Here is a 26491-nt window from a genome sequence, read left to right as displayed (position 1 = left end):
CCCATTGTCTTCCATTGTATTTTTGTCCATACAATGGAAGTCAACGGGAACCAAAACTGTTTGGTTACCAACATTCTGTATTCCAGAGAAGAAAGAAAGTCATATAGGTGTGGAACAACATGAGGGTGAGAAAACCATGACAGGATTTTCATTTTGGGTGAACTATCCCTTTAAGCACCTTTTCTCTGTACATTATATAAAGCTCAAATATGAATCTTTCTAACATTATAACAATAGCATTACATTTGTTCTACACCAGGGGTGGGCAAACTTGGCCCTTCCAGGTCACTTTCCTTCAGAGTTTAGCTCCAACTCTAATCAAACACACCTGAACCAGCTAATTATTGTCTTCAAGACTACTAGAAAGCTACAGGCAGGTGAGTTTTATCAGGGTTGGACCAAATCTCTGCAGGAAAGTGGCCTGGAAGGGCCAAGTTTGCCCATCACTGTTCTACATAGTACAGATTTTAAATAAACCCTTTGTTGAAAATCAGTCTTTGTTCAGTGTGCTACAGAACCAGAGGGAGCTCAGGGAATACTTCCTCATTCAGAAGCATTTAATTTTTGTAGCCTCCTCTCTCCCTTTGGATATACACAGGCCCTCGTGTTTACATATTCAGAGGAGATGCATATTCTGGACCTCATCTTCTGTAATGAAGTCAGTGTCTGCCTGTCATAGCACAATATCTGAGGGGAATTTAAAAATCAGCCTGTTAACATGTTCCTCTAACCAGTGTACTTAACTCCTCCCCCCCCCCAGTGGGAGTCATCCAGTGACCTCAACGAAAGGAAGAGAGAAGGAGAGCGGATTTAATAATCAAAGCAGCATAGACTGGTTTCCTTAGCATGAGACCACTGAAGCGGGACTAATACTGCCCACCACAAAGGGTTTGGCCAGTCTGCTTTTTCTCGCTATGTTAATTAAAATTTACTCCACCCAAAAATGGAATGGAACCGGGTTTTTTTCATGCCATCCCAGATGTTTATGGCTTTCTTTCTTTTGTGGAACAGAAATGGTGATTTCTAGAAAAAAGACAGTCCATCTCTGTAAGTTCATATAATGTGAGTGGACGGGACCATCAAAGTTCATGCAAATCACATGAAACAAACACATACAACACCAGCGGATGAATCAATGTCTTCTGAAGCTAAACCACAGGTGTGTGTGTGTGTGTGAGAAAAATATGAATATTTTAAACTTTCATATAAACATTAAACTATAAACCATTGCTTCCAGCCAACTGATATATAAGTTAACGCTTGATTTAAACATCAGCACATGAAGTGTGATGTAATCGTGTTCCTCTACTGCAACACCTCTTGCATGAGTTTCACAATGGGCTTATGTCAAATTTACATCAAGAGTAAACTCATGAACCTGCATTTGACAGTTGTCTAGAGTGGCCAGAAGCGATGGTTTATAGTGTCAAAAAGTTGAAAATATCAGTATTCTTCTAACACACACCCATCATTTCACTTCAGAAGACATCCACAGGCATCATATGGATTACCATCATGTTCATTTTGTGTGGTTTTTGAAGCGTCAGCTTTGAGGGTCCCATTCACTTGCATTATATAGATTCACAGAGATGAATTATTTTTCTAAAAATCTCAGCTTCTGTTCCACAGAACAAAGAAAGTCATATACCTGGGATGGCATGAGGGTGAGTGAATGATGAGAGAAAATGTTTTTGGGTGGAGTATCCCTATAACAGTGTTTAGCTCTCAGATGTTTCTCGGTTAGACAGGACTTTGGGTAGTTGGCCCACAAGCCTACTCTCCAGTGACTCAAACACGGTGTGTGGGTCCTGGCCAGCATTGATGTAAACTGCCTGTGGGTAGAAGGCCTGCAGGTCCGCTGTATGGTTCCAGTACTCCTTAAGCCTCTTTAGCAGTTGTGCCTCTGAATGCCGTGGGTTAAATCGAAGCCGGGCCTGCATTCTGGACCAGGGACAGGTTTATATATGCTGTGATACCTGCAGATTTCAAACGTGACATTCAGAATGCATATATGTGTTTAATGGAACCTAAAGGAATGGATTCTTTATACACAAATTTACAATGTACTAAGCTGATTCTTTCTCACCATTCTCCAGTCACAGGATCCACACCCCTAAGTGTTACCCTCTCAATAGCAATGTCATCAGTTATCTCCAGGAAGAAGAGCCTAGAGGGGAGAGAGGAAGATATCATGTGGAAGTCTGTTATGATACCTGTGATCCTCTCAAATCTGAGAAAAAAAGCTGCTTGGTAAAGATATTAAATGCCAAAGACATAGGCTCATTTAAAAACAATGAAAGACAAAAACAATTAGGCTTGGGAACTGGGGTTAAAAAAAATTTATTAAAAAGAGAAAAAGTGAGTGTGATCAGCGTAGTACAATAATAATAATAATAATAATAATAATAATATAAAGTATATATTAACTAACGGTGAGACCAGTCAGATATATATAGAAAGATACATGCCATGTGTTCTGTCAGTGTCATTTTATAAAAATGAATGAATGAAATGTTACCAAAAAATGGTCAAAAGAGAGGTACCCTGTAAAAAGTAATTATAAGTCTGTGTAAACATACAGTGCAATTCAAAAAATACTTTTATTCCGCAAAGACATTAAATTGATCGAAAGTATCAGTAAAGACATAATGTTACAAAATGCTGCTCTTTTGACCTTCTGTTCATTAAAGAATCTTGAAAAATATGCATCACAGTTTCAGTATAACTGCTTTCAACATTGCTAATATTAAGAAATGTTTCTTAAGCACCAAATCAATGATTTGATTTCTGAAGTATCACGTGACACTGAAGACTAGAGTAATGACTGAATGAAAACTCAGCTTTACCATCACAGGAATAAATTACATTTTAAAATATACTAAAATAGAAAATTATTTTAAATTGTAATAATATTTCACAATATTATAGTTTTTACTGTATTTTTGGTCAAATAAATGCAGACTTGGTGGGCATAAGAGGTTTCTTTCAAAAACATGAAAAAATATTACTGACCCAAAACATTTGAACTGTTGTGTACCTTTTGCGGAACCAGAATTGTAACAGGAACTAGAACCATTATGGCAGTTGTGGCCTAATGGTTAGAGAGTCGACTAGTAACCCAAAGGTTGAGGGTTTTAGTCGCGGTACTGGCAAGGTAGGTAGGAATGTACAGCGCTCTCTTCCACCTTCAATACCATGACAGAGGTGAGACCTTTGAGCAAAGCACCGAAGCCGCAACTGCTCGGTGGGTGCCGCATGGCTGCCCACTGCTCCAGGTGTGTGTTTATGGTGTGTGTGTTTACTACTTACTGCTCTGTGTGTGCACTTGGATGGGTTAAATGCAGAGCACAAATTCCAAATATGGGACACCATACTTGGCTACATGTCACTTTAAATTCTTTACAATTCCCACATACAATTGTCAAAATGCCTGCAAAAATCATAACGTCAAGCGAAAATCATATAAATCCATTATTCCATTATATGAAGACTCCATCTAGCATTCAGAGAGCAATAATCATAATACACTGGTATTAGAGCTAAATAAATTATGAAGAAAATAATGGAAAACAGGGATACTCTCCTGGGTCACGAGGGGACTTCAAACAGAGGAATGTTGGGGTCTCTACCCAGGGGTCATTATGCTTTAACATTGTGCATACACAAAGTGTGCCAAATGGTGTGGTCAGGTGGGGGGCGGGGGGGTTACATGCCAGTCTTGTCCCAAATGATTTCAGCCAGGCCTATAGAGGACAGAAACCACACAGCCTTTTCCACATCATAATTTTTAGCCACCTAAACATTTTACGTAGACTGAGATTGTTGTGAGATGCAATTCTGCACCAATTTAGCTATAGATAAAGACCAATAGGAATTGTACATCATGAGGTCTTTTCCACAAAAAGGGGTGAGAAAAGAAAGGAAAATGGGAGAAAGATATCTAAGTTGGTGCTTTTGATCAAATATTTAAATGTCTTTGTGTTCATGGCTCTCAGTACCACTGTGAACCAATGGGCCCTCTGAAATGGACAAAGGAGACATGGTGCTTTAACTGACTATTAGTCTGGATTGAAAATGCAAGATATTTGATGTGTTTAAGAGGCATGATAATGTGTGTGTGTGCGTGTGTGTAGGTTTAATTATTTCAGTTTTAAAGTTCAGTTCTCTCAATTTTTTATGAATATTTGTCTTAAAAAAGAAATAATAACTACTCTGCAAAGCTATTAGAATTAATATTTATGCTTCCTCATGAAATATTTATGAGGATGGTGCGTTGTGTCTGAGGCTGGAGGATGGAAGGGTGGGGGCTTGTGTTCGCCTTTCTTCTCATTCCCCCAATTTTATGTGGGGGGGAGCTGTACAAGATGAATTGATTTACATTAGATGTTTCTTACGTGACAGCTCGAGATCCTCTAACAAATGACTTACTAAAACAATGCAGATAACAAGAGCCTGACAGTCCTCAGCTGCTACAATTGATCACAAACCGCACAAGTCTTGGCATATCCTGTCATCAGTATATGCGTGTATGTGTGTGCATTTCTGTTCTTCCACTGGTATACGGTATATATTAAGTAGATGGTAACCTTTGACCCTTTTGTTCTTCAGTTTACTCGCTGAGCTGAAGTGATCCAAGAAGGTCTCGGTCCATCCGATCTCTCTGAGCGCTGCCGCTCCCATCAGCCCATCAGCCCCTCTGCCTCCCTTTCTATCTCTCCAAATTAAGACATTAATGAGGGAAAGATTCTTTACAGGTGGCCACGGCAATGTTTACCACTGATTAAATTGTAATGCTGCCCCTGCTGTATAATTGATAAGCCAATCAGAGGAAGAGTTGCTTGATTTGATGGGGAGCGGACGCATGGAATACATTTAAGTAATAGAGAGCAAGAGCGCAGTGCAGGTAGAGAGAGAGAGAGAGAGAGAGAGAGAGAGAGAGAGAGGCAGGGACGAGAGCAGGTAATTGGGCCAGACTCTTAGCTTACATGGCTAATTGCTCTTCTTTATCTACCTGTCACAGGTAGCCATGCATATTTCAAAGCTCCCAAAGACTCTGATTGTTTGCAAGTGTGTCAAAGCTGTAAGAGGCTGATGACTAGCCAAACTGGAGAGTAGTTAAAGACTGGTAGGAGGGGTGGGAGTGAGACCAGCGAAACTAAAGTAGTAAAGCACCATAAAAGTGGTTTATATGACTTGTGATTTATATAGTCTTTTGAAGTCAAACAATAGTTTTATGTAAGAAAACAGACCAAAGAGAATTTGAGAACCGGATCAGTTTGATTTATGTATGAATCACTGAAGCCTGTTCATGAACCAGGGCAGATGTCAAGATTTACAAAAGATAATACATTTCTGTTCCACAAATCTATTACACAGCTTCAGAGATTTTGAAATATAGACCACAAGCTGTAAGGATCACTTTTATAATAATTTCACAGTACCTTTTTGTCCTTTCACATTCATTAAAGGGAAAAGAGCACCTAAAATGTCTTAAGATTTTGGACAGAATTCTACTTTTGAGAAAGCATCCCTTAAAACAGTGGTTCTCAACCAGAGGGCCTCAACAAACTTCCAAAAGGGGACCAAGCATTAAAATATACTAAAACAGCTACAATTTTAAGTTTAGCTGTTTTATGCTAAACCAACAACTTTTAAATCAAATTTTAAAAGTGTAGATTTAGTCATGTAAATGAACTTTTATAATGAATATACATTTTTATAGTTATGCAAAGATCTAAAATATTTTATCATTAGAAATTGGGAATAAAAAATCCTTTTCCAGTAAATCACAAATGACTTGGAAAAAATCATGGGGCCTTCAAATATTGTTGTGGTCCATGTGGGGCCTTGAAACCGGTCGCCGTGATTTTTGCCAAGTAAGACATGATCCTGGATCAACATAACTGTCCAAAAATATAGACTTAACCCAATCCCTACCCCTGAACCTAACCCTACCCCTAATTTATTCCTAAAAACAGTGTAAAATGATAGCTGATTAACAAGGGTGTAGAAGCACCTAACCCTGATTGTAAGCCTAAAACAGATATTTCCTGAAAAGTTATCCCTCAATTCTGATTGGTTGATAGGAATGTTGTTCCAGGATCTACAAGAATGTTGATCCAGGAACATGTTGTACTTGGTGAAATCACGCTCACCCTTGAAACCATTGCCTTACATGTTGCTCTGGGGTTCATACTGTACATAACAATAGCTAATTCTAGATTTCCTTCTAAATGAAAGTGTCACACATCCACAGCAAATTGTGACTGATCAGCTTTTGAAAGAGGATCAGATGATTGCACCCTCAGAAACCAGAGCAAAGGCATCTTCATTTATCTGATGAGAGAATTTCATTAGCGAGAATCCTTTTTCCTTTTCTTCCTCTTTCGTCTTTCATGGATCAGGTAACTTCCTTTACATGACAAAAGAGGGAGCGCTAACTGGAGCAGACAGCTAATACTGTGAAAAACCTGCCACTACAAAATCTTCAGAAAGCCAAATAGGTCATTATTGTAGGTATATATATGAACAATACAAAGCCAAAGTACAATTTCCAAAAAAAAAAAAGTACAAAAGCTGTCATTGGGGCGGTACCTTTTCAAACGTTACACCTTTGTACCTGATGGTGCCATATTGGTACCTAAAAGGTACATATTATTATCTAATGTGTGCGTATTAGTACCTAAATTAGAAAAGGTACCGCCACAGTGAAAAAAAAAAAGTACAAAAGCTGTCATTGGGGCGGTACCTTTTCAAACGTTACACCTTTGTACCTGATGGTGCCATATTGGTACCTAAAAGGTATTATTATCTAATGTGTGCGTATTAGTACCTAAATTAGAAAAGGTACCGCCACAGTGAATTTTTTTTAAAGCAAAGCTCTTAAAATAAGACTATCCACTGGGCTTTAATCCACTTTACAATAGCATTAACAACACAAAGTAAATGAGTTTGTCAATACAAGCTAAAGACTCTGGTGCCACACAAACAACATCGTCTTGGCACTTATCGCAGGCAATGACTCTCTGTTAATGGAGCCCTTTCAGGAAATGGGTAAAGGGATCCCTCCAATCTAACCAGTATGCCAACACTGCTGCACTCTGTCCCCTCTCCCTTCTGCCAGTGACACCTATTAAATGCCCATGCCCTGGCACTGCTCCAGGAGGAACTGACTTATTCATCCTCACTAAAGCCTGGTAACTAGAGAGCTGTTAATTAATAAAGCTGTCAGGTACAGCGCCGCCATCGGGCCATCATCGGCCCATCGGAAACATTATCTCCCCATTGTTTCAGGGCCAGGCTAACCACGGGCCTTCGAATCAATTACACTAATGCTATGCAAATAAGGTCTCCTGCCATTAGCCCAAACAACATGGGCTGTTAATGGAGGAAATAAGGCCTTGCTACACAGAAGCGGCGCGGGAAGCAGACACCATGGCTGCTTGCTGATCTCTGGGATAAAATCTTAATACCAGAGAGCACATAAGATGGAGTATATATGATGAGAAATCATGATGAGTAGCAACAGGTTGAAAAGGAGGCCCTACGGTGATCATGTAGAATTTTTCTAATGTTACTGCACAGATTTGTGTTCCTGCTCTTGCTTCTGTGTCAAAGGAGACAGAATTGGGACACGGTTATTTTCACTGATGACCTAACCTCAAAGTGAGCTCTCTGATGAGGGGACACACACAGAGGACAGGTTGTATAATCTAAGTGGCATCAGATCCTCCAGGGCAGCAGAGCTAAGGGTAATCTGAGAGGGCAATCTGAGCCCTGCGGTTACACTCACTATTTAGGATAACCAAAGAGACACAAATCACAAATAATAACCTGAAAGTTTCATACACTCCTCTTCTGTTTTGTTTTTGTTATCTAAAAACCTACAGTATGGTTACATCTCTGTTTACATCTCTCATGTCTGTCACTGTGAAGGTCCTACAGCCAGTAAATAAATAAGAATCCAGTGGATAGATAATCCATAGGCTGAAATCGATAGAGGACAGAATTGAATGTAAACCAGGGGTTTTCAATGTGTGGTGAACCCCCAGCTCTCATATATTTTGCACTTCCTTACATGCAAATGCACCATGCTTGCATAGCTGCATAGTTCCTTGCCCATTGTAACATTCACTGATGTCAGTAAATTCTTTTTTTTTAATACGTTTATTCAGCAAGGATGCATTAAATTGATCCAAAGTGTCACAGTAATAATTTTTATATTGTTACAAAAAATGTATAATTTTCATCAAAGTATCCTCAATATGTCAAAAAAATGTGTCTTGGTTTCCACAAAAAATATTAAAACTGTTTTCAACAGTGTTAAGCTGAAGACTGGAGAGTAATGGCTGTTGCAAATTCAGTTTTGCCATAACAGGAATAAATGACATGTTAAAATATATAAAAATAAAAAAGTTACTTTAAATTGTAATAATATTTCACAATGTTACTATTTTCAGTAGCATGTTTAGGCACCAACGCAAACCATGCAATTGCGTGGGTCCAGGGGTCCCAAGCGGAACATGATTTTGGACTATTTTTGCTGTATAATAAATGCAGCATAAGAGATTTCAAAAACAAACATTCCCACATGTATAATTAATGTGTCAAAAATTTGATTTTTTTCAAAATATCTTCTTTTAGAACAACATGAGGGTTAGTAAATTATCACACAAATCACAGAACTGGGTAAACTATCCCGTAATGTCAAAACTACTAATAGTCAACCAGATTATGGTGGTTGTGGTGGTGTAGATGTTTTTTTTCTAGTTTCAAAGGGAGAAGGGAATGGGAAACAAACTGAGAACCATTGGTACAAATCACTGTGATAATAGTTTAGATCTCTGTACAGTCATATGCCTTCCACAGTTATGGAATGGCAGTTAACATGCTGAGTTTCAACATTTACAGCCATCTAAATTGGTTTATATTGACTAATATACCTGTTTGGTATGAAATTAGACTCTTGGAGTTCTTCTGCCTGCTCCACATCTTGAGGAAAGCCATGGAGCACCCAGCCTCGTGTGGTACAGTCCATCCTGCTCAATCTCTCAGTAAGGATCCGCAGGACTATACTTGATGGCACTGTACAGATTAAACCACAAACATAGCGATAATATGATACAGTTATCGCCTATTTATAACTTCTTCCTAATTACATGACAGAAGTACAATAATACAAAGAGTAGAAAAAGAGAAATCACATTAAGGCAAACTTCGAAAACCTCAAAAATGTTGAGGTTTAGACTCCTGAGAATCAACTTGCTGTGTCCTTTGAATGACACTCGTCCTATATACTGTAAACATGGTGTACAGAGGGGGTTTACCCCATGAGATGCACACACAAACACACCTGCTTAGCATTTGTTTGAAATACTGTATATGTTCCTCCCTGTAGGACATCATATCACAGTGTTATAGATCTAACGGATGTGACAAAGGCCTTTCATTTGTTTACTTCCTTCCAGGTACTGGAAGAAGTTTTTGAAATACGAAAGATGCAAATATAGGATGCAGTTTTAAGGGTTTGAAGTACAAAATAAACAGTTAATACAAGCTGATTCGAAAACACATTGGCACAAGCGGACAGAAAGCTAAATTAATGTTTCACTTAGACCGAGGTGCAGGGCATCTAGAGAGCTGGGGTGCACCATTAAGATGATTAAATTAAGGAGATAGACTGAGGAAAACTGTAACAGCATCATCTCCATGCTAAGCATCAGTGATCTCATCATCAAGCGGTACTGTCAAGGACGTGCCTTTTGTTTGTATCTGTATCAAATCAAGACGGTTTATTCAGATGTGAGGTGATAAATAATTAGCAGACATGGTGTTATTTAAATTCATGTGTGCACGTTTTGTCTTTTGAAGATATTTCATGGGTCCCTCTCAGAGTACAAAAGCAGTCAATGGCTGACTGACAGGCAACATAAGCGAACTGTTTAAGGGGATGATGGCACCTCTTAAAACCGACGGAAAGCACAGTAGAGGAGGGTGGCGCTCGTAATACTGCGGGAAAATTAACGAGAGCGGCGGAGGACAAGCAAATAACGAGGGTGAAGAGAAAATAGAACAGCATTCTTTAAAGAAAGCAAGCTGGCACCCAGGGGGGTCCCCGCAGTTGGTGAAAAATTAAAGTCGACGGTTTCAAACTGTCCAATTTCCACATCAAACGCACACAGCCTCTTGCCTATCTCTACAGCCCTGCTTCAAACATCAGGCAGCCTGGAGAGGCTTCCTCTTCTTTCTTTCCTCTCCTTCTTCACTTCTCCTAAGACTATTTTTTGGTTTGCTTAATAATCCAGCTTCTCAAATCCCAGAAGCACTGTACTGGTTACACTAGCCACAAGCTCTCCATCGCCTAATTATACCCCTGTGAGGCCATTAATCAACTTGTAAATTATTTAGGCAAGCACTCTGCCTCAAATCCTCACTGTCACAGGAAAAGGGTGGAGAGAGCCAAAGGAGAGAGAGAGAGAAGGCACAAAAATCCCCCTCTCCCAGGATACCACAATCCTGTTCAACAAGGCAATGGAATACGAGCTAACAAAACATTTACATAGCATTTCTTATGCACACATTGCTACTTCAACAAACACTCAACATGAATTTATGAACATACAGTATGTTGCATGTGACAGATACTGCTAGACACTTAACATGCTCTGACAGATCTGGTCATATGGGGTGTGCATGTGTACTCTTCAGAGGTAATAAATAAACCTAAGTTGAGTCCACTCTCAAGACTTCTGTATGAGCCATAATAGGTTTTATTCCTACAATATTCCATATACAGTAAAATTAATATTATTTGGTAGCAAGAAATGTGTATCAAAGTTTTGTGATGTGTAAATATTTAAATGTACAAGAACTAATTATCTGTTGCAATAATGTTAGTTATGGTTATCCTAAAACTTCAAAAAGTGTAATTTAATATAATATAATATAATAATATCAAACAATATAATATAATAATTCTATTATATTAATGAAAGTTATCACATGGTGTTAAAATCATTTTTAAAAATTCTTACAATAAAAGGATAATGTTGTTTGGACCCCACTGAATATATTCTTTATATATATATATATATATATATAAATATATATATATATATCCTAAATATATCCTTTTGTGTTACACAGAAGAAAGAAGGTCAGGTTTGGACCAACATGAGCGTAGGGTGAGTAAATTACAGAATGTTCATTTTTGGTTGAACTATTGATTTACAGATAAGAATATGAATAGTAAAACAATAAGATGATATGTAGCTCATTTAAGCGATGCAATGGCAACACCTGTGATCTACCTGATTTAGATTTGAGAGTTATAAAATCATATGTAAAGCCAAATGTTAAAAAATTGGGTGTTATAATGGACAGTGATTTTAAATTGGATAAACAAATTAATTCCGTAATTGAATCTAGTTTATTATTTTTTTCAGTTGAGGCAATTATCAAGAGTCAAGTCTTTTTTGTCTTTTAATGATTTTGAAAGGGTCATACATGCGCGAACAAATTACACCCATCCTGGCTTCTCTTCATTGGCTTCCTGTTCATTTTAGAATTGATTTTAAGGTTTTAGTTTTAGTTTATAAGTCATTAAATGGACTGGCACCAAGTTACCTTTCTGATTTAATACAGCCGCACGATCCATCGAGAGCACTTAGGTCCACTGACCGTTTGCTCTTGGTTGTACCTCAAACAAAGCTGAAAAGCAGGGGTGACCGGGCTTTTGCTGTTGCAGCCCCAAAACTTTGGAATAACTTGCCTCTATATGTTAGGCAGGCCCAAACACTTGCTGTTTTTAAATCCAGTCTTAAAACTTATTTTCATGCTCTGGCATTTAACGCAGTATGAGAGCTGTTTTATGTATTTGGTTAGTGTTATTGTTTGTTATGTGTAAAATAGTTTTGCTTTGTTTATGCTTGTACGGCACTTTGCAAAACAATTGTTGATTTTAAAAAGTGCTCTTGTCACATGTTGGTGCGGTAAGGAGCACAAGATGACGGAGAATTCCAAATAACAGCCCTTTAATAAATCCACAGAAGAAACACTGGAGAAACTCAGGGAAAATGCAGCACAACCAACATATAACATCAAACAATAACCAGCAAGGACTGAACAGAAACGGAGAGTACTTATACAAAAGCAAGAGAGGGACTAATGACTAAATTAACAGGACACAGGTGAACAGAATGAACTAATCAAGGGAACTAAGGAAAACTAAGGCTGCTTTCCACTCCACTTTTAGACATGCACTTGCAAACTTCCCTAAGCACTTCCCCTCGGGGGAATCCCCGCTGCCATTTTGAAGTGCGTTCCACTTCGTGAAGTGGACGAGTGAAGTTTATATGGACAGACCCTCGACCCCTCGATTTTGACCGAGGGAGCGAGTCTGCTTCATATGCATACTTCAGGCCGCTCCATAGACCACAATGCAAAAGTTTGCGAGTGAAGGGCATAAAAAACGCAGCCTAGGTCAAGGAACAAAACTAAACAGGAGAACAGGAAATAAAAGAAACACAACCAAAGTCCATGAACGGAACATAAATGTGACAGCTCTGTAAATAAACTTTGATTTGATTTGATGCAAGTTTGTAAATCTGGCTTGTGTCATTCCTAGTCCCGTACTTCCTCTTCTTCCCATTTTTTGTCTTCTATTTACTATCAATGAAAGTGTCAAAAAGGTGAAAAGTACAAAACATAAAAATGCATGCTTATATTCTGTGATTCGCATCCCATGAGAATCTTTATTAAATTAAAGATGACTTGCTCAAGGCGAGTAGCTCGGGCTGGAGCTGTGATAAAGGCAGTGATTGGCAGTCCCAGCGGATGAATGCATTCTCTGAGGGGCGGGACAGTATATATATATATATATATATATACACTGTATTTACTTATGGTCTCTGAGGGATTTAGAACAGGAAGGTGTTGGGCAGACACAGAGGGTGTGAGATGGGAAGGGAATAACAATATTGAGGATGAATGAAAGGTCACAGAGAGTCAAGACATCTAGAGCAATGTGATGTATTCAAAATATAAAAGTACTGGTTGTCTAGAGTAGAAACCTGTAGGGTAAGAAGCCAGCAAGTACTGTGATTTTGTTTAAAAGTAAGAAAACCTGTCTACAGAATTACATACTGCAAATTATATGACAATCATTTAGAATGCAATTACCATAAACTAATGTCATATATGTGAATATAGGACAACATGTTCACCAATCAGACTATTCTGGCTGTAGGGGGTCCAATTATCTGGTCAAAAGCAGGAATCAGAACTCTGCAGCATCCAGACTGGGGTTTCACTTGTTCTGTATGATTGACCCATTTGGCAGTAGGTATAGTGGAGGTGGGGAGGCATACCTTGCTGTTCTGACTCCAGGTAGGGTTTAATGAGCTCCCCCATATGGCTCTCATCAGCTGACACTGCCTTCAGAAGCTTACCACAACAAACTACAGCGACAGAGATATAGGAAAGAACAGAAGAAAGTTCAAATTAAAATTATAATAAAAAAACAACATACACCTATGGACACAGTTGACTCATTAGTCATTATTTACTCTCTCATGTTGTACTAAACCCATATGCTGTTATTATGATTTTTGGTGTTTTTGTATCCTTTTTTAAGCTTGACAGCACCTGATCACTATAAACAGTTGTAGTATGGCAAGAGCTGCATAATGATTCTTCAAAAATGTCTACTTTTGTGTTAAACAAAAAAAAATAACAGTATAGTCATTTGAAACTACATGAGGGCGAGTAAATAATGACAGAATTTTACATTTTGGCTAAACTACTATTATGTTTAGATAATTTTCAGTGAATGAAAGACAACATGTCAGGCAAATAAATGAGATTACATATCTATTCAAGCTGAAAACTAAATGTAGCTATCAGTGCCACCACAAATGCATTAATGATACAGGAACGTCCAAAATTTGGGATTGGTCAGATCTGTATTTATTTATTTTTTTCTTTCATGAATGTTGAGTCTCTTATGCTCATCACTGCTCTATTTATACAGTTAAAAATACTGTAATATTGTGAAATATTATTCGAATTTTAAATAGCTGTAATTATATTGTATTTTAGAATGTAGTTTATTCCTGTGACGGCAAAGATACATTTTCTGCAGTCATTAACCCAGTCTTCCATGTCACATAATCATTCAGAAATAATATGCTGATTTGTTTTTTTATTACTTTAAATGTTGAACCCAGTTGTGCTGCTTAATATAGGATTCTTTGATGCACATTACGTTCAAAAGAACAGCATTTATTTGAAATGACCTCAAACTTTTGAACGGTATGCATTACAAAACATGTTTGTGCAACCAAACACAGATTAAATATAATTTTCTCTAACCCTATAGTGATTGTTTACTGCTGTATCATACTTTAATACAAAACAACACAGGCACAGACAGAGTCTACTGAATGTTTAACAGAGTAAGATAGATAATAGAGCACATTTGTGAGGCTGGTGACAGCCCATTCACTCAGATCATAAACAGAGATTGCCACTAAACCGAATATAAAGCCACTTGATTAATTAATCATTAGAGTCTTCCTTTCATGTCCACGGGGGCATTTGCTTGTAGTGTGACATCCACGTCGAAGCCATCTGTTTGTAGTTGGGTTTCACTCACAACAATGCTGTTTGTCTGGAACCTGCACTGAGCTGCCATTCTAATGTGCGATGATTAACAACAGCCTAATCATAACTAATGAGTCCCTCTCATCCAGCCCTTTATGCTGCTAATTGTTATACAACAACATGATAAATGCTTAATATGCAAAACATGTTAATGTGCTAAAAGGCTAAGTCAGGGGGAAACTAGCGACGTTACAATCAAACTGCATGCTGAATTAGCGCTAATCAAGATTTAAGATGACAGCCTTATTGCTGTTTGTACCTCAGTATGGGTTTATGAATGTTTTATGGCAGAGTTTATCTCAAATATTTATTTAATGTCCTCCATTTAGACGTATGAAGAAAATCAGGTGCAGTTGAGTCAAGATTAAAGCATAATGGCACACTGTCCTAAATCTACAATTTACAAATCAAGCCCACAGTGCAAAACCATTAGGCCGGAGGGCCGCTTCCTTGATAGATACTCAAGTGGAGCATTTTGGATTTAATACTAATGTGCCATGAGACTAAATGAGCCTTTATTTCCCCCCAGATACGCCTAACTTCTATGAGAAAGCGAGAGAAACCAGTCCAAAACTGGATTTGAATTTCTCCCAGCTCATGTTTATGTAGCCTGAGCTGGCAAAATATTGTAAAAGTGATAGACAGACGGCGGTTTATGACAAATCTCTCTAAAAGTGCTGACCTTAATATAGAATGACTGGCTATAAAATCCATGCATACTCATTCGTATGATAATTATGCATCTTTGTTATTAAAAAACTGTGGTATGAATTTCACAAAATGCTGCGAACCTGCCTAATGCTACAGTCAAAGTGATGTATGCAAAGAGTGGTTTAAATATTCACTGCCTAGCTCTACCTCATAACTAAAGGAAGGGAAGTGACAAAATTATTTTGTCAAGTTGAGCGATATAATATTTAGACAGGTTGTATTCAGATGGTTTTAATGTAATTGGCGAGGACCGCTCATCCCTGCCCAGGTTCTCATGGGATAGTCTGTGCCTGCAGAGCTGCCGGAGGCAACCTCCTCAACTGGCAGAGTGCTTGACAAGCTGGTCAATCACTGCCTCTGAATACAGCCGCTGCGCTACTGACCTCCGACCAATAGGGGCGGTAGATCTTGGTTCATCACAGTAGGTGATATTAGTAGAAATGTTTAAAAAGCTATAAATGTAACTCAGTGACCTACCTAAGCCTAATCTGCAGACATTTTTAGAGATACAGTCTGTGTTTTGAATTCAAATGACTTGATTAAATTAGCAACCAATGGAAAATACCACCTAATATCAATTTCTTACCTCAAAGTCATTGCTAACCAGTAGTTTGACAAGAAGATCTGTACACTAATTTAAAGGGATAGACAAAATGCTGCCAAAAATGAAAATTCGGTCACCATTTACTTACCTATATATCATTCCAAACCTGTATGAAATTATTTAGAACATAAAAGAAGATATTTTGAAAAAAGTCTGTTTTTTCCCCCATACAATGAAAGTCAATAGTCATCAAAACTGTTACTGTACCAAAATTCTTTAAAATATATATTTTTTGTGTTCCGCTGATAGAAGTCATACAGTTTTGCAACAACAATAAATTTTTTTGGGAGAAGTATCCCTTTAATGCAGATGGATGGACCTGGTACCAGACCAGGTAACGGTGGTGAAGTTTACCCTGTGAGAAGACGTCTACATGGGGCTGGTCAGCATTGATGGTCTTCAGGCAGCTGTGGAATGTGCGCTTCACAGCATGAGCTTCTGTGTGGAACTTCTGAAGCTTCTTGGCTATAAGATTAGCTGGCATCAGTGTACTAGGTGTTTCTAAACGCTGTGCAACCTCTTCACTTTCAGGCCACATGAAGGTGACGTGATATACATCTGAAACATGGAAAGGAAATATGTGGGTAAGTTCACATTATATACACCGGGGTATATGTACTGAGGTGGAAATATTTTGTGTAAAATACAAAAAACTTTATCATAGCATTTATTTTGACAGTGAATGTCCTAAAAAAAGATTCATAAACAGAGATCATAAATAAACAAAAGGGAAAATGGCAATTATGTGAAAATGGTGCATTCGCACCATCACAAATCTGCAGGGAGCTTTGGCTTTTGTTCATTACAGCTGGGCTTTTTGAAACCCTGAGGACACACTGGACCCATTTGGGATTCGGCAAACAGGTTGAGCGCTGTCAAGGTCCACAGAAAATGAAGTGCATTCTAACAAGGGTGCGTGTTGGCTACCTGTCTCCCAGTCCCACTCTCTGAACTAAGAAAAGTGTAATGATCATACAGACATTACCTCCTGTGACAGGGTCTATCCTCTGGCCCGAGCTCCTTTCAATCAGGACGACATCAGGAGCTTCCAGCATCACTGTGAGGAAAGAGTTAAAAGAAAGCGCTAGAGTCTGACAAATCCTCTAGGGAGTGATAGCGAGTCCGAGGGATATTTGATATTTGGGTATTTGATTCAAACCTCTTGTTTTTCAGTTGGGAACAACAAAATGTTTGGACAACATGCCACTAGCCAACATGATCTGGAGTGATGCCTGCTTCTTGTAGATATAGCGCCTCTTCTTGTGTCTTGGGAATGCTTCCAAAACCCAGCCCTGGAAATACAATGCATATATTATACACATACTTCTCTTGAGAAGGAACAAATAATCTGCTTTAAACAATAATCCAACTCTCTGGTGACGGAGTCCAACTCTGCTGGTGACACAGACGATGCTGACACCTTCTGCGCATTTTGTCTTAAACAAACACACACGCGCACGCACACACACACACACACACAATTTTTCTGTTTACATTTCTATAAATGCACTTGCTTTTCCCCACGGTCAGCTACTGTGCTTAAATTGTAGTTTAAAATTGTTTTTATATAGGCAAAACAATATCCTGCTTGGAAAAATACTTTACTTGTGTCTTGGGAATGCTTCCAAAACCCAGCCCTGGAAATACAATGCATATATTATACACATACTTCTCTTGAGAAGGAACAAATAATCTGCTTTAAACAATAATCCAACTCTCTGGTGACGGAGTCCAACTCTGCTGGTGACACAGACGATGCTGACACCTTCTGCGCATTTTGTCTTAAACAAACACACACGCGCACGCACACAATTTTTCTGTTTACATTTCTATAAATGCACTTGCTTTTCCCCACGGTCAGCTACTGTGCTTAAATTGTAGTTTAAAATTGTTTTTATATAGGCAAAACAATATCCTGCTTGGAAAAATACTTTTAAAAAACAGTAATAGGCTTTGAATGAATAATTTTATATGAATAATTCATATAAATTGCTGCCCTGTACCAGTCTAAATAATGAATGTATAAATTGTTGTATGAATAAGGAGTAAAACTGGCCCATATGGGGTCTCGTGCAGGGAGGCAAATGGAGGGTTAAATCCATAAAATCCTTGAAAATGTACCTAATTCTCCAGCTCCTCTCCACACTTCTCACTTAGCAATAAAAATAACATAAGAAGAAAGAAAACCACATGCATATCATTCATTAGTTACAAATCCATAAAAAAAATCCTCCTCTCTAATAGTCTCCTAAATCCCAAGGCTTCCTGTGCAATGGTGCGGTAAAATAACGAACAGTCAAAGAACCATCTCCCAAAAGTGCTTGTTAGGGGCCAACTTATTACTGCAGCGAATAATCTTAAAATAAATAAATATATGCAACAAACATTTATAGATCTAAGTATTATCAGAGGAGCTGTGGGTTTTTGCTGCTGAGTTTCGAGTGTCTGTTTGATATCAGCCTTTGTTTTTTCAGGCTTTGATCTTTACCGGCAAACCTATCCTTTGCTTTACCTGATCTCAGCGCGCAAGTTTCCTCCCACTTACTTTCCCATTAAGCATTTGATTGCCTCTGTGACTGGGAAGCCCATGAGCAGGGCCTGACTCACAGATTGCTTGAAAGGCCTCTAGCCTACACAATCTAACTGCCATGAATATAGAAAAATACAGTGTAGATGTTGAGCAAACTACAGCCTCTTGAATTACAAATGTCAGTACACTCTTAAAAATAAAGGTTCTTTATTGGCATTTATGGTTCCATCAAGAACCTTTAACGTCCATGGAAATTTTCCTTTGCACACAAGGTTCTTAACAGTGGAGAAAGGTTCTTTAGATTTTTTAAACTTTTCTTCACACTAAGAAAAAAACGGTTCTTTACGAACTGTTCAAGGTTCTTTTTGGAACCAAAAATGGTTCTTTGACATCACTGCGAAAACCCCCTCTTGGAACCTTTATCGTGTCTGTTTAGTTTATTGATGTGGAGCATTTCTAGAAGAACATAGTAAAATAATATTTATCACAGAACACACAGACATCGGTTGAGGAGCGGATTATATACAAATCTGCAACTGTAAACATTCAGAGGTTTGACGAGGAGACTGAGCCCAAACTTGTTTCAGTCAAACTTCTGCACATACATACATGCTCTCTGCACACATTAACTCCCGCACACACATACATCTGAACACACAGCCCCACTGCGACTTGCTTCATTCCGTTTCATCCCCACATCAAAAGAGGCTGTGGTGCTGTAGCAGTGGGCTCAGACAGAGACCCCAGGACTGAAACATCTGCAGTGAGGCCAGCTATCACAGGAGGGACATGCGTGGAGCAGATGTCACCAGTCAGCCCAACAGCAGGCAAGGCAGGGGAGCAGAAGCGGCTCTCTGACATGTCACTCACAGACCCCAACACGCTGCTCCCCCACACAATAGACTGACAATAAGACAGCATGAGCGGCTACAAAACACTCCACTTGACTTTTACAATTAGATCTCAATTAGTTGTTAACTTAGCTGTTAACTACTGATTATTTGGTTAATTTATTTTGCTCTTTTTTTAATATAAACACACAAAGTGAAGTAACATACAAAGGAACAGAACAGAACCCAAGTCTCATACAATTTTTTTTAAATTTAGAAATTGTATTAACTTGATATGTTGTCTTAAATGCAGTGTTCACTCAGTGGAAAACACTGAACACGTCAAGTGAAAAACAGCAAGCATTTATTTAGTTAATTTAGGTACACTACCATTCAAAAGTTTAGGGTCAGTAATTTTTTTTAAAGAATTTAAAGCTTATATTCAGCAAGAATGCATTAAATTGATCAAAAGTAACAGTATACACATGTAGTATATATTACTATAATGTTACAAAAGATTTCTATTGCAAATAAATCCTGTTCTTTTCAACGTTGAATTCATAAAAGAATCCTGGAAAAAAGGTATTATGCTTTCCATAACAATATTAGGCAACAAAACTGTTTTAAACATGGTCAGTAATTTTTTTTAAAGAATTTAAAGCTTATATTCAGCAAGAATGCATTAAATTGATCAAAAGTAACAGTATACACATGTAGTATATATTACTATAATGTTACAAAAGATTTCTATTGCAAATAAATCCTGTTCTTTTCAACGTTGAATTCATAAAATAATCCTGGAAAAAAGGTATTTTGCTTTCCATAACAATATTAGGCAACAAAACTGTTTTAAACATTAATAATAATAATAATAATAATGTTTCTTGAGCACTAAATCAGTATTTTAGAATGATTTCTGAAAGATCATGTGACACTGAAGGTTGGAGTAATGACTCCTGAAAATTCAGCTTTGCCATCACAGGAATAAATTACATTTTAAAATATATTAAAATAGAAAACAGTTTTTTTAAAGCAATAATATTTCACAATATTATTTCATTTGCAAACTTTCCTTCAGATTCCTCCTTTCTCCCTCAAAATAGAATTACAGACACTATGCAAATTCAAACAGCATAACTTTATTTGGAAGCCTCATTAGGGATCCGGATGACTGTGACATGCGCCCCATGATCTTTCTTTCTTTCCTTCCTTCTTTTTTTTCTCATTTACTTTAGGGTCCGTTTTTTTCCAGGACTGAAAGGCACTCATTAAATTGACATTTTACTTTAAATCACTATTCATTACCTATGCTCCCTCTCTTCATTTTCCACAAGAGTACAAGTCTAAAGTTTTACAAACAGTAGCCTCATGAGAGAACGAGAGAGCGAGGGAGAAAGAATTAAGACAGCTTGAGAAGCAGCGACAGGCGGAGATGAACTAGATGACCTAGATTAGGCATGATTAACATTCATTGTTGCTTAATTTGGAAAAACAGGTAGACAAGCACACACACACATGTAGGCATCAGTGGCAGAGCAATTAAGCTTAGCTGTCTAGGCTCCAGTGGTGATGTGACATGTCAATCATTCCATTCTTTGGCCCATTTAAGTGTGTGCGAAGCTGGAGACCATGAGATGAAGGCTCCTCATGGTGAGCCAGAGATGCTTTGTCAGATGTCTAAATCTACAGAGGAAAAACTCTACCTCAATCCTCTGCTCATATGCAGATCAGTCGGGAAGGAAAATAATTAAATAACCTGATAAATACTATCAGACAGTTTGCCTGAAGGGATAAACATCCATTACTAGATTCAAAGCAGTCGCTAATCACAAACTACTGAGATTGAAAGGTGAAAGTTAAAGGATGGCAAGTGAAAAAAGTTTCGTGATGGGATCCTTGGCTGAGTAAAGCCATTTGCGGAGTTTAGTGAGGAATAAAAGGAGATGCTGTTTGGAGTCGGACGATTTACATATTCCTCCGTGCGGCCACACAGAAGAAACTGACACTTCAGAGAAAGACACGATCAGGGAGACCGTGATTGATTGTGTGATTTGATGGCGAGATGAAAGGAGGAATCAAAAGGGTGTGAGATCTGAGAGCGTACGTGAACGGACACCTCAGCGGTGAGGCTCTTAGCATCAGTACTGAGATCACATGTAACTGGCAGCCGGTGAGGGGCCTGCTGGTGATGAAAGCTTTTCTCAGAGAACTCTCACCGGGCAGTCTTGCATTCCCCGAGACCCATCCCAGCAGTCCTCAAGGGAGGTGGAGAAACACACGTCTAATTATTTATCATAGAAGGTTGAGTGTAAATAAAGAAAAAATACGACAACTTATTTGGGCATCACGCTTGTAAAAATATACACTGTTCAAAACTTGCATGCAAGATCAGGATGAAAATATGTTTCTCTCACTCTCTTGACAAGTTGAGTTAACTGCTCAGTGGTAATTTTTCTAAATGAATTACTAAAGAAATAATTAAAAACAAGTCCTTACCTGTCGAATACAGTCTGGTTTTAGTCTAGACCCAGAGGTCTTTGGGAATCTTCTATCAGACCAACATTAACAAACATTTGAAATGGCTTTGCACCGGTGGCTGTCAAGTCAAATAAAAATACAGAACTACAGACTCCTGTCATTTGCATGTTGATCAGACCAACACTGCATAGCAACATTAAATCACAGAGAGCACATTTTTAAATCAAATGTAATAGTTAATACTAACTGACTTCAAATCAAACCCTATAATCTAATCTAACCTAATCTTATTTTATCTTATCTTATCTAATATAATGAATGTCAGGTAGTCTAATAGAATATCTATTAGAATATAAACCAACTGACTTCTGTCATGTTTGTTTCTAACATTACCTTCTAAACCGATATCTGTTCTATAGTAAACAACTTTTAAATTGTCCACCAAAACAATCAAATTATTATTAAACACATAATATGAGAAATATTCAAATAGCTGTTGAATATCTATTTATGACATACTCTGCTGCTTTCATCTCACTCTCCTTTGTGAATTTTGTGAAAATGATAATAATTGGAATCTTTTGGATCGTTCTATTTTAAACTCAAGGCTATGGCGAGTTTAAGTGAGAGGATAATTAGAATAATTAAACCATTGGGAGGCACGTTTCCTAAGCACATCTCTCTCTTTTCTTCTAATTCTATTCAACTCTCCTGATTTATCGACTAACTAGCCTGCATTGCATTTGCATGATCAGACTTCAGACAAAATCAGTTCTATGTCTTTACAATACCACAGAGACAGCAATTACCGGCATCCAGAGAGTGTAGCAAATGCTGACAACATTACCTTTCCTACTTATACATCTAAAATGAATATCACGATCAAGGCATTCCAGACTACTTTTCCTTGAAGATACTTTGCAATTAAGTAGTAACATGTTGCACACACAAGCTTACAAGCAGATTCCCTCTTCTAGGCCTCCTAAAAAGGCAAATATAGTCATAACAATCTATAGTAAACCTTATAGAAGTACATGTGTTTTCAAGAGAATGAGAAAGAGAGACCCCACCTGTTTTTTGTCTTGGTACTGCTGTGCAGCTCTGCTTAGGTCACTGTCATCCTTTAAGATATCGCTAAAAGTTACGTGAATAGCCTGTGTGTGCTCACACAACTTTTTAGCCTGCGACAAAAGAGGACAATCTGAAGCATTATATAAAATGACAAAAATGAAAACACTCTGAACAGGTAAAGCTGTACAGATGACAGTATTGGGATCTCTGATGCCTGACGCTGTCACTATGATGAATACATTATTGAAACGTAACTCTGATTGACATGACAGGTGTATTTATAAATACACTTCAAGACTGAAGAAAGTACACAAAGACAAAGAAACAAATATATGCAGTTATTTACAGGAAGCACAACACTAGCAGTGCTGGATGACACTTTAAAATACATAAACAAGAAACATATACACTAATTGTAACAAAATTTAAATGGCAGAAATTATTGGAGCTACTCAGTTTGGGACTTAAAATAATGCATTTACTATGGTTCTTTTCCCGGACGCTGGAGGACCCAACAATATGATTCTTGGCACTGGAATAAATCAAATGAATGAACTGTTCCTAATACATTACAGATGCAAGGCAACATTATAGCTAATTAAATCTAGCAATGTATTTCTAGTTGATGTCCAAACGCTGGCAGTTAGTATCATTCTATAATAAGCTTAAACTGCCTTTTTATCTGAACAATGTTAAATAAGTTGGATAGTTACAGCTCCAACTTCAAGTCACGCTTCTTATTTGATATTATGTACGACTGCGCCATCTTGTGGTAAGGAATGTATTTTTATAAGAACGAATTACCTTCATACAGGTCATTTCAAAAATAGTCAGGATTTATCAATAGTGCAAATACATAAATAAATAAAAACCTTATCATCAAAACTGTCCCTTTTTAGGAAGTTAATCGGGTATTGAATGGGGTCCTCTGGTTTGTCCACCATTACATTGCTCAGTAGTGTCTGCAAATGTATAATTTACTTGATCAATTTATTTGCCTTAGAAATCATCATAAACTTATTGAGCATCGACTATAACTACCTGGACCAGGTGAAATATGTCATGTTTCTCTGCATAAATGACCATCTCATGGCTTTACAGTCGCATCTATCACTGCAGTACACCTCACGACACAGAGGTCACCAAAGACTTGGAAATCTGCAAATAACTGTAAAAATGTGAATTAGTTCACAAAAAGAGTAACGTTACCTGAAATCAATAAAACGCATACAATAGTCTTTTATGAGGCTAAACGTGTCCAAAGCGCGAAAAGACTCTTGAACGTATGTAAACTGAAGGCGGAGGTTTCTGAGGCAAGGATGGGACGTGTTTTTAGTCAGAACAAAATACCAGTAAACAAACTAGCTTTCGGACTGACACTTTAAACAGAACAAATGACGGAAATTACATTGGTTTTCAGATGCAGCATTGACTCGTTGGGAAAATTTGAGGAATGTAACGAAAACCACGTAGGTAACGTTACTCGATTAAAAAAAGAGAGTCAAAAAGAAGACATTTATTTAATGTTACCTTGGCTTGAAACGCAGTTGTTGCTAGTTTGCCGTGCGCATGCGTTTGTTACTGTATGTTGCCATTGGTACCTTGGTCAGCAATCACCATCACCACCACCAGAGGGAGCACGAGTGTCGTACTCTTGTTGCTAAGCAACGCTAATTCAATGCAACAGAAACAGCAGACAGCGACTGTGCGGATATGCCGTTATAATACGTACTAGTACAGGTAAGTTCTAATACATGTGCAGTGTTGGGGGTAACGCATTACAAGTAACGTGAGTTACGTAATCAGATTACTTTTTTCAAGTAACTAGTAAAGTAACGCATTACTTTTTAATTTACAAGAGAATATCTGAGTTACTTTTTCAAATAAGTAACGCAAGTTACCTTTTTGAAGTGTGTTGAAATGTCTTCTTCTGCATTCTACTGTACGGACGTAAATGTACTTTCCCTTCAGCCTGAGGCTTATTAATTTCACTTCTGGTGCGAAAAGGCCAAAAATATAACTTTTTTTTATTTTAAAAACAAGCAAGCCCTGTCCAGATTTAAAAAGTAACGCAAAAGTAACGTAACGCATTACTTTCCATAAAAAGTAACTAAGTACCGTAATTAGTTACTTTTTTATGGAGTAACGCAATATTGTAATGCATTACTTTTAAAAGTAACTTTCCCCAACACTGTACATGTGAATATGCCATTTATTATCACGAATATTATTTAGTTTACCTTATGTTAAAATCGCTCATCTTCTTTCTAATAAAATACTATTTTTTCAAGTCGAAACGTACTACAATGTTTTTTTTCATATATATATTTTTTATCATATCTCTGTAAACAACAGTACTTATTCTGGACTTTAACATTGCTGTATCCATTTTAAACAGGTTAAATAATTAAATTGAGATGACTGCCGTCAGAGAGCAGCTATAAACGTTTCATACAACAGCTATTTATATTTATCACGGCTCTTGAGCGCTCGAGGGAGCACGCGAGGGACAAAACTGAGCATGTCTCCGCCGTGACACAGGTGATGATTTATTCACAGTTTCCAAAGTAATTACACTTTACAGTGTTATGGTGAAAGATTCTTGTAATTTCTTAAAATTACACAATAATTACAGTGCCAAGTGAACTTTTGGAAATTATTCGAAGGTGCTGATTTGGTTTATGAGCAACATTTCTTATTAATGTAGAAAGCAGATGTGCTGCATAATATTAAGAACAGCATTTACTTGAAATATTTTTTTTTCTATTAGTCTTTAACGCATTTTAATGCAACCTTGCTAAATACAAGAATTACTAATAAAAAAAAAAAGATGTTCCTCGATAGGTCCAAAGGTACTTGAATCTCCACTGCAGCAATTCCTCAGACAAACGCACACTCTTGCTCTTTTTGGAAATTATTTCTGATCTTGAAGGCGTTTGAAAACATCTGGAATCCTCACTGTCCAGCAGAAGCACTTCCAGTGAGGGCCTGAATACTTGCAGGGAGCTCCTCAACCCCTAGCAACATCAGTCAGCTAAGGGAAGTTGCGTACTTAATCAGTTAAGTGACAGGAAAATTACACTAATGATTTAAATTTATATTTAAATGATCCAGCATAAGGATGCTATTTTGTTCATTGATTGTAATCGCATGGTAATGAACCTCAAGAGTCAGAATAGCCACAGTGCATTACTTACTTATTTTGTTCCTGCTTCATAGCTACCCACACAACGAGATAAACTGGCTGAGCTGTGATGAAGCAAGAAATTCCTATGGTGGGATTGTGAGTGTGATTCCACTGGCACTAGACCTCCTCACCATCTACAGCTGAGGAGGTGCTCAACAAACAATTGAGCAGTTGCAGCTCTCAACAAACAGTTGCAAAAAACGTGGAGATGGTTGCAGACCTTGATAAAGAGACCAGTAAAAACCGGAGTAGATTTAAAAAAGGCACAGGTGGCTGGCATGCTGGAAAACCAGCCTTGAAGCCACCAGGAGGACATACAAGGAAATAAAACACTTGTTCAACACTTATGCATGTATTCCAGTGAGTTACCACACAAAGTATGATTAAATATAGAATTACCATTATTAAATGGATGACTA

General features: G+C 37.7%; 1 protein-coding gene and 1 pseudogene across 1 annotated transcript; one reads left to right on the top strand and one right to left on the bottom strand.

The window, feature by feature from the left end:
* Positions 1-1647: 1647 nt before the first annotated feature.
* LOC107587432 (adenylate kinase 8-like) lies at positions 1648-19367 on the bottom strand. The gene is given in 9 exon segments (XM_016275229.1): positions 1648-1939; positions 1942-1976; positions 2087-2167; positions 8943-9084; positions 13368-13457; positions 16331-16534; positions 16962-17033; positions 17188-17268; positions 19316-19367. Coding segments are annotated over 9 exon segments (978 nt in total). The 3' UTR covers positions 1648-1718.
* Positions 19368-20970: 1603 nt separating this feature from the next.
* Positions 20971-26427, top strand: LOC107587431 (uncharacterized protein C9orf9 homolog; annotated as a pseudogene).
* Positions 26428-26491: the final 64 nt, after the last annotated feature.

This window comes from Sinocyclocheilus grahami, unplaced genomic scaffold, assembly GCF_001515645.1.
Source record: "Sinocyclocheilus grahami isolate Dianchi unplaced genomic scaffold, SAMN03320097.WGS_v1.1 scaffold92.1, whole genome shotgun sequence".
Taxonomy (NCBI): Eukaryota; Metazoa; Chordata; class Actinopteri; order Cypriniformes; family Cyprinidae; genus Sinocyclocheilus; species Sinocyclocheilus grahami.
The sequence above is the reverse complement of the archived record's forward strand: the minus strand, read 5'-3'. Positions and strand labels throughout refer to the sequence as shown.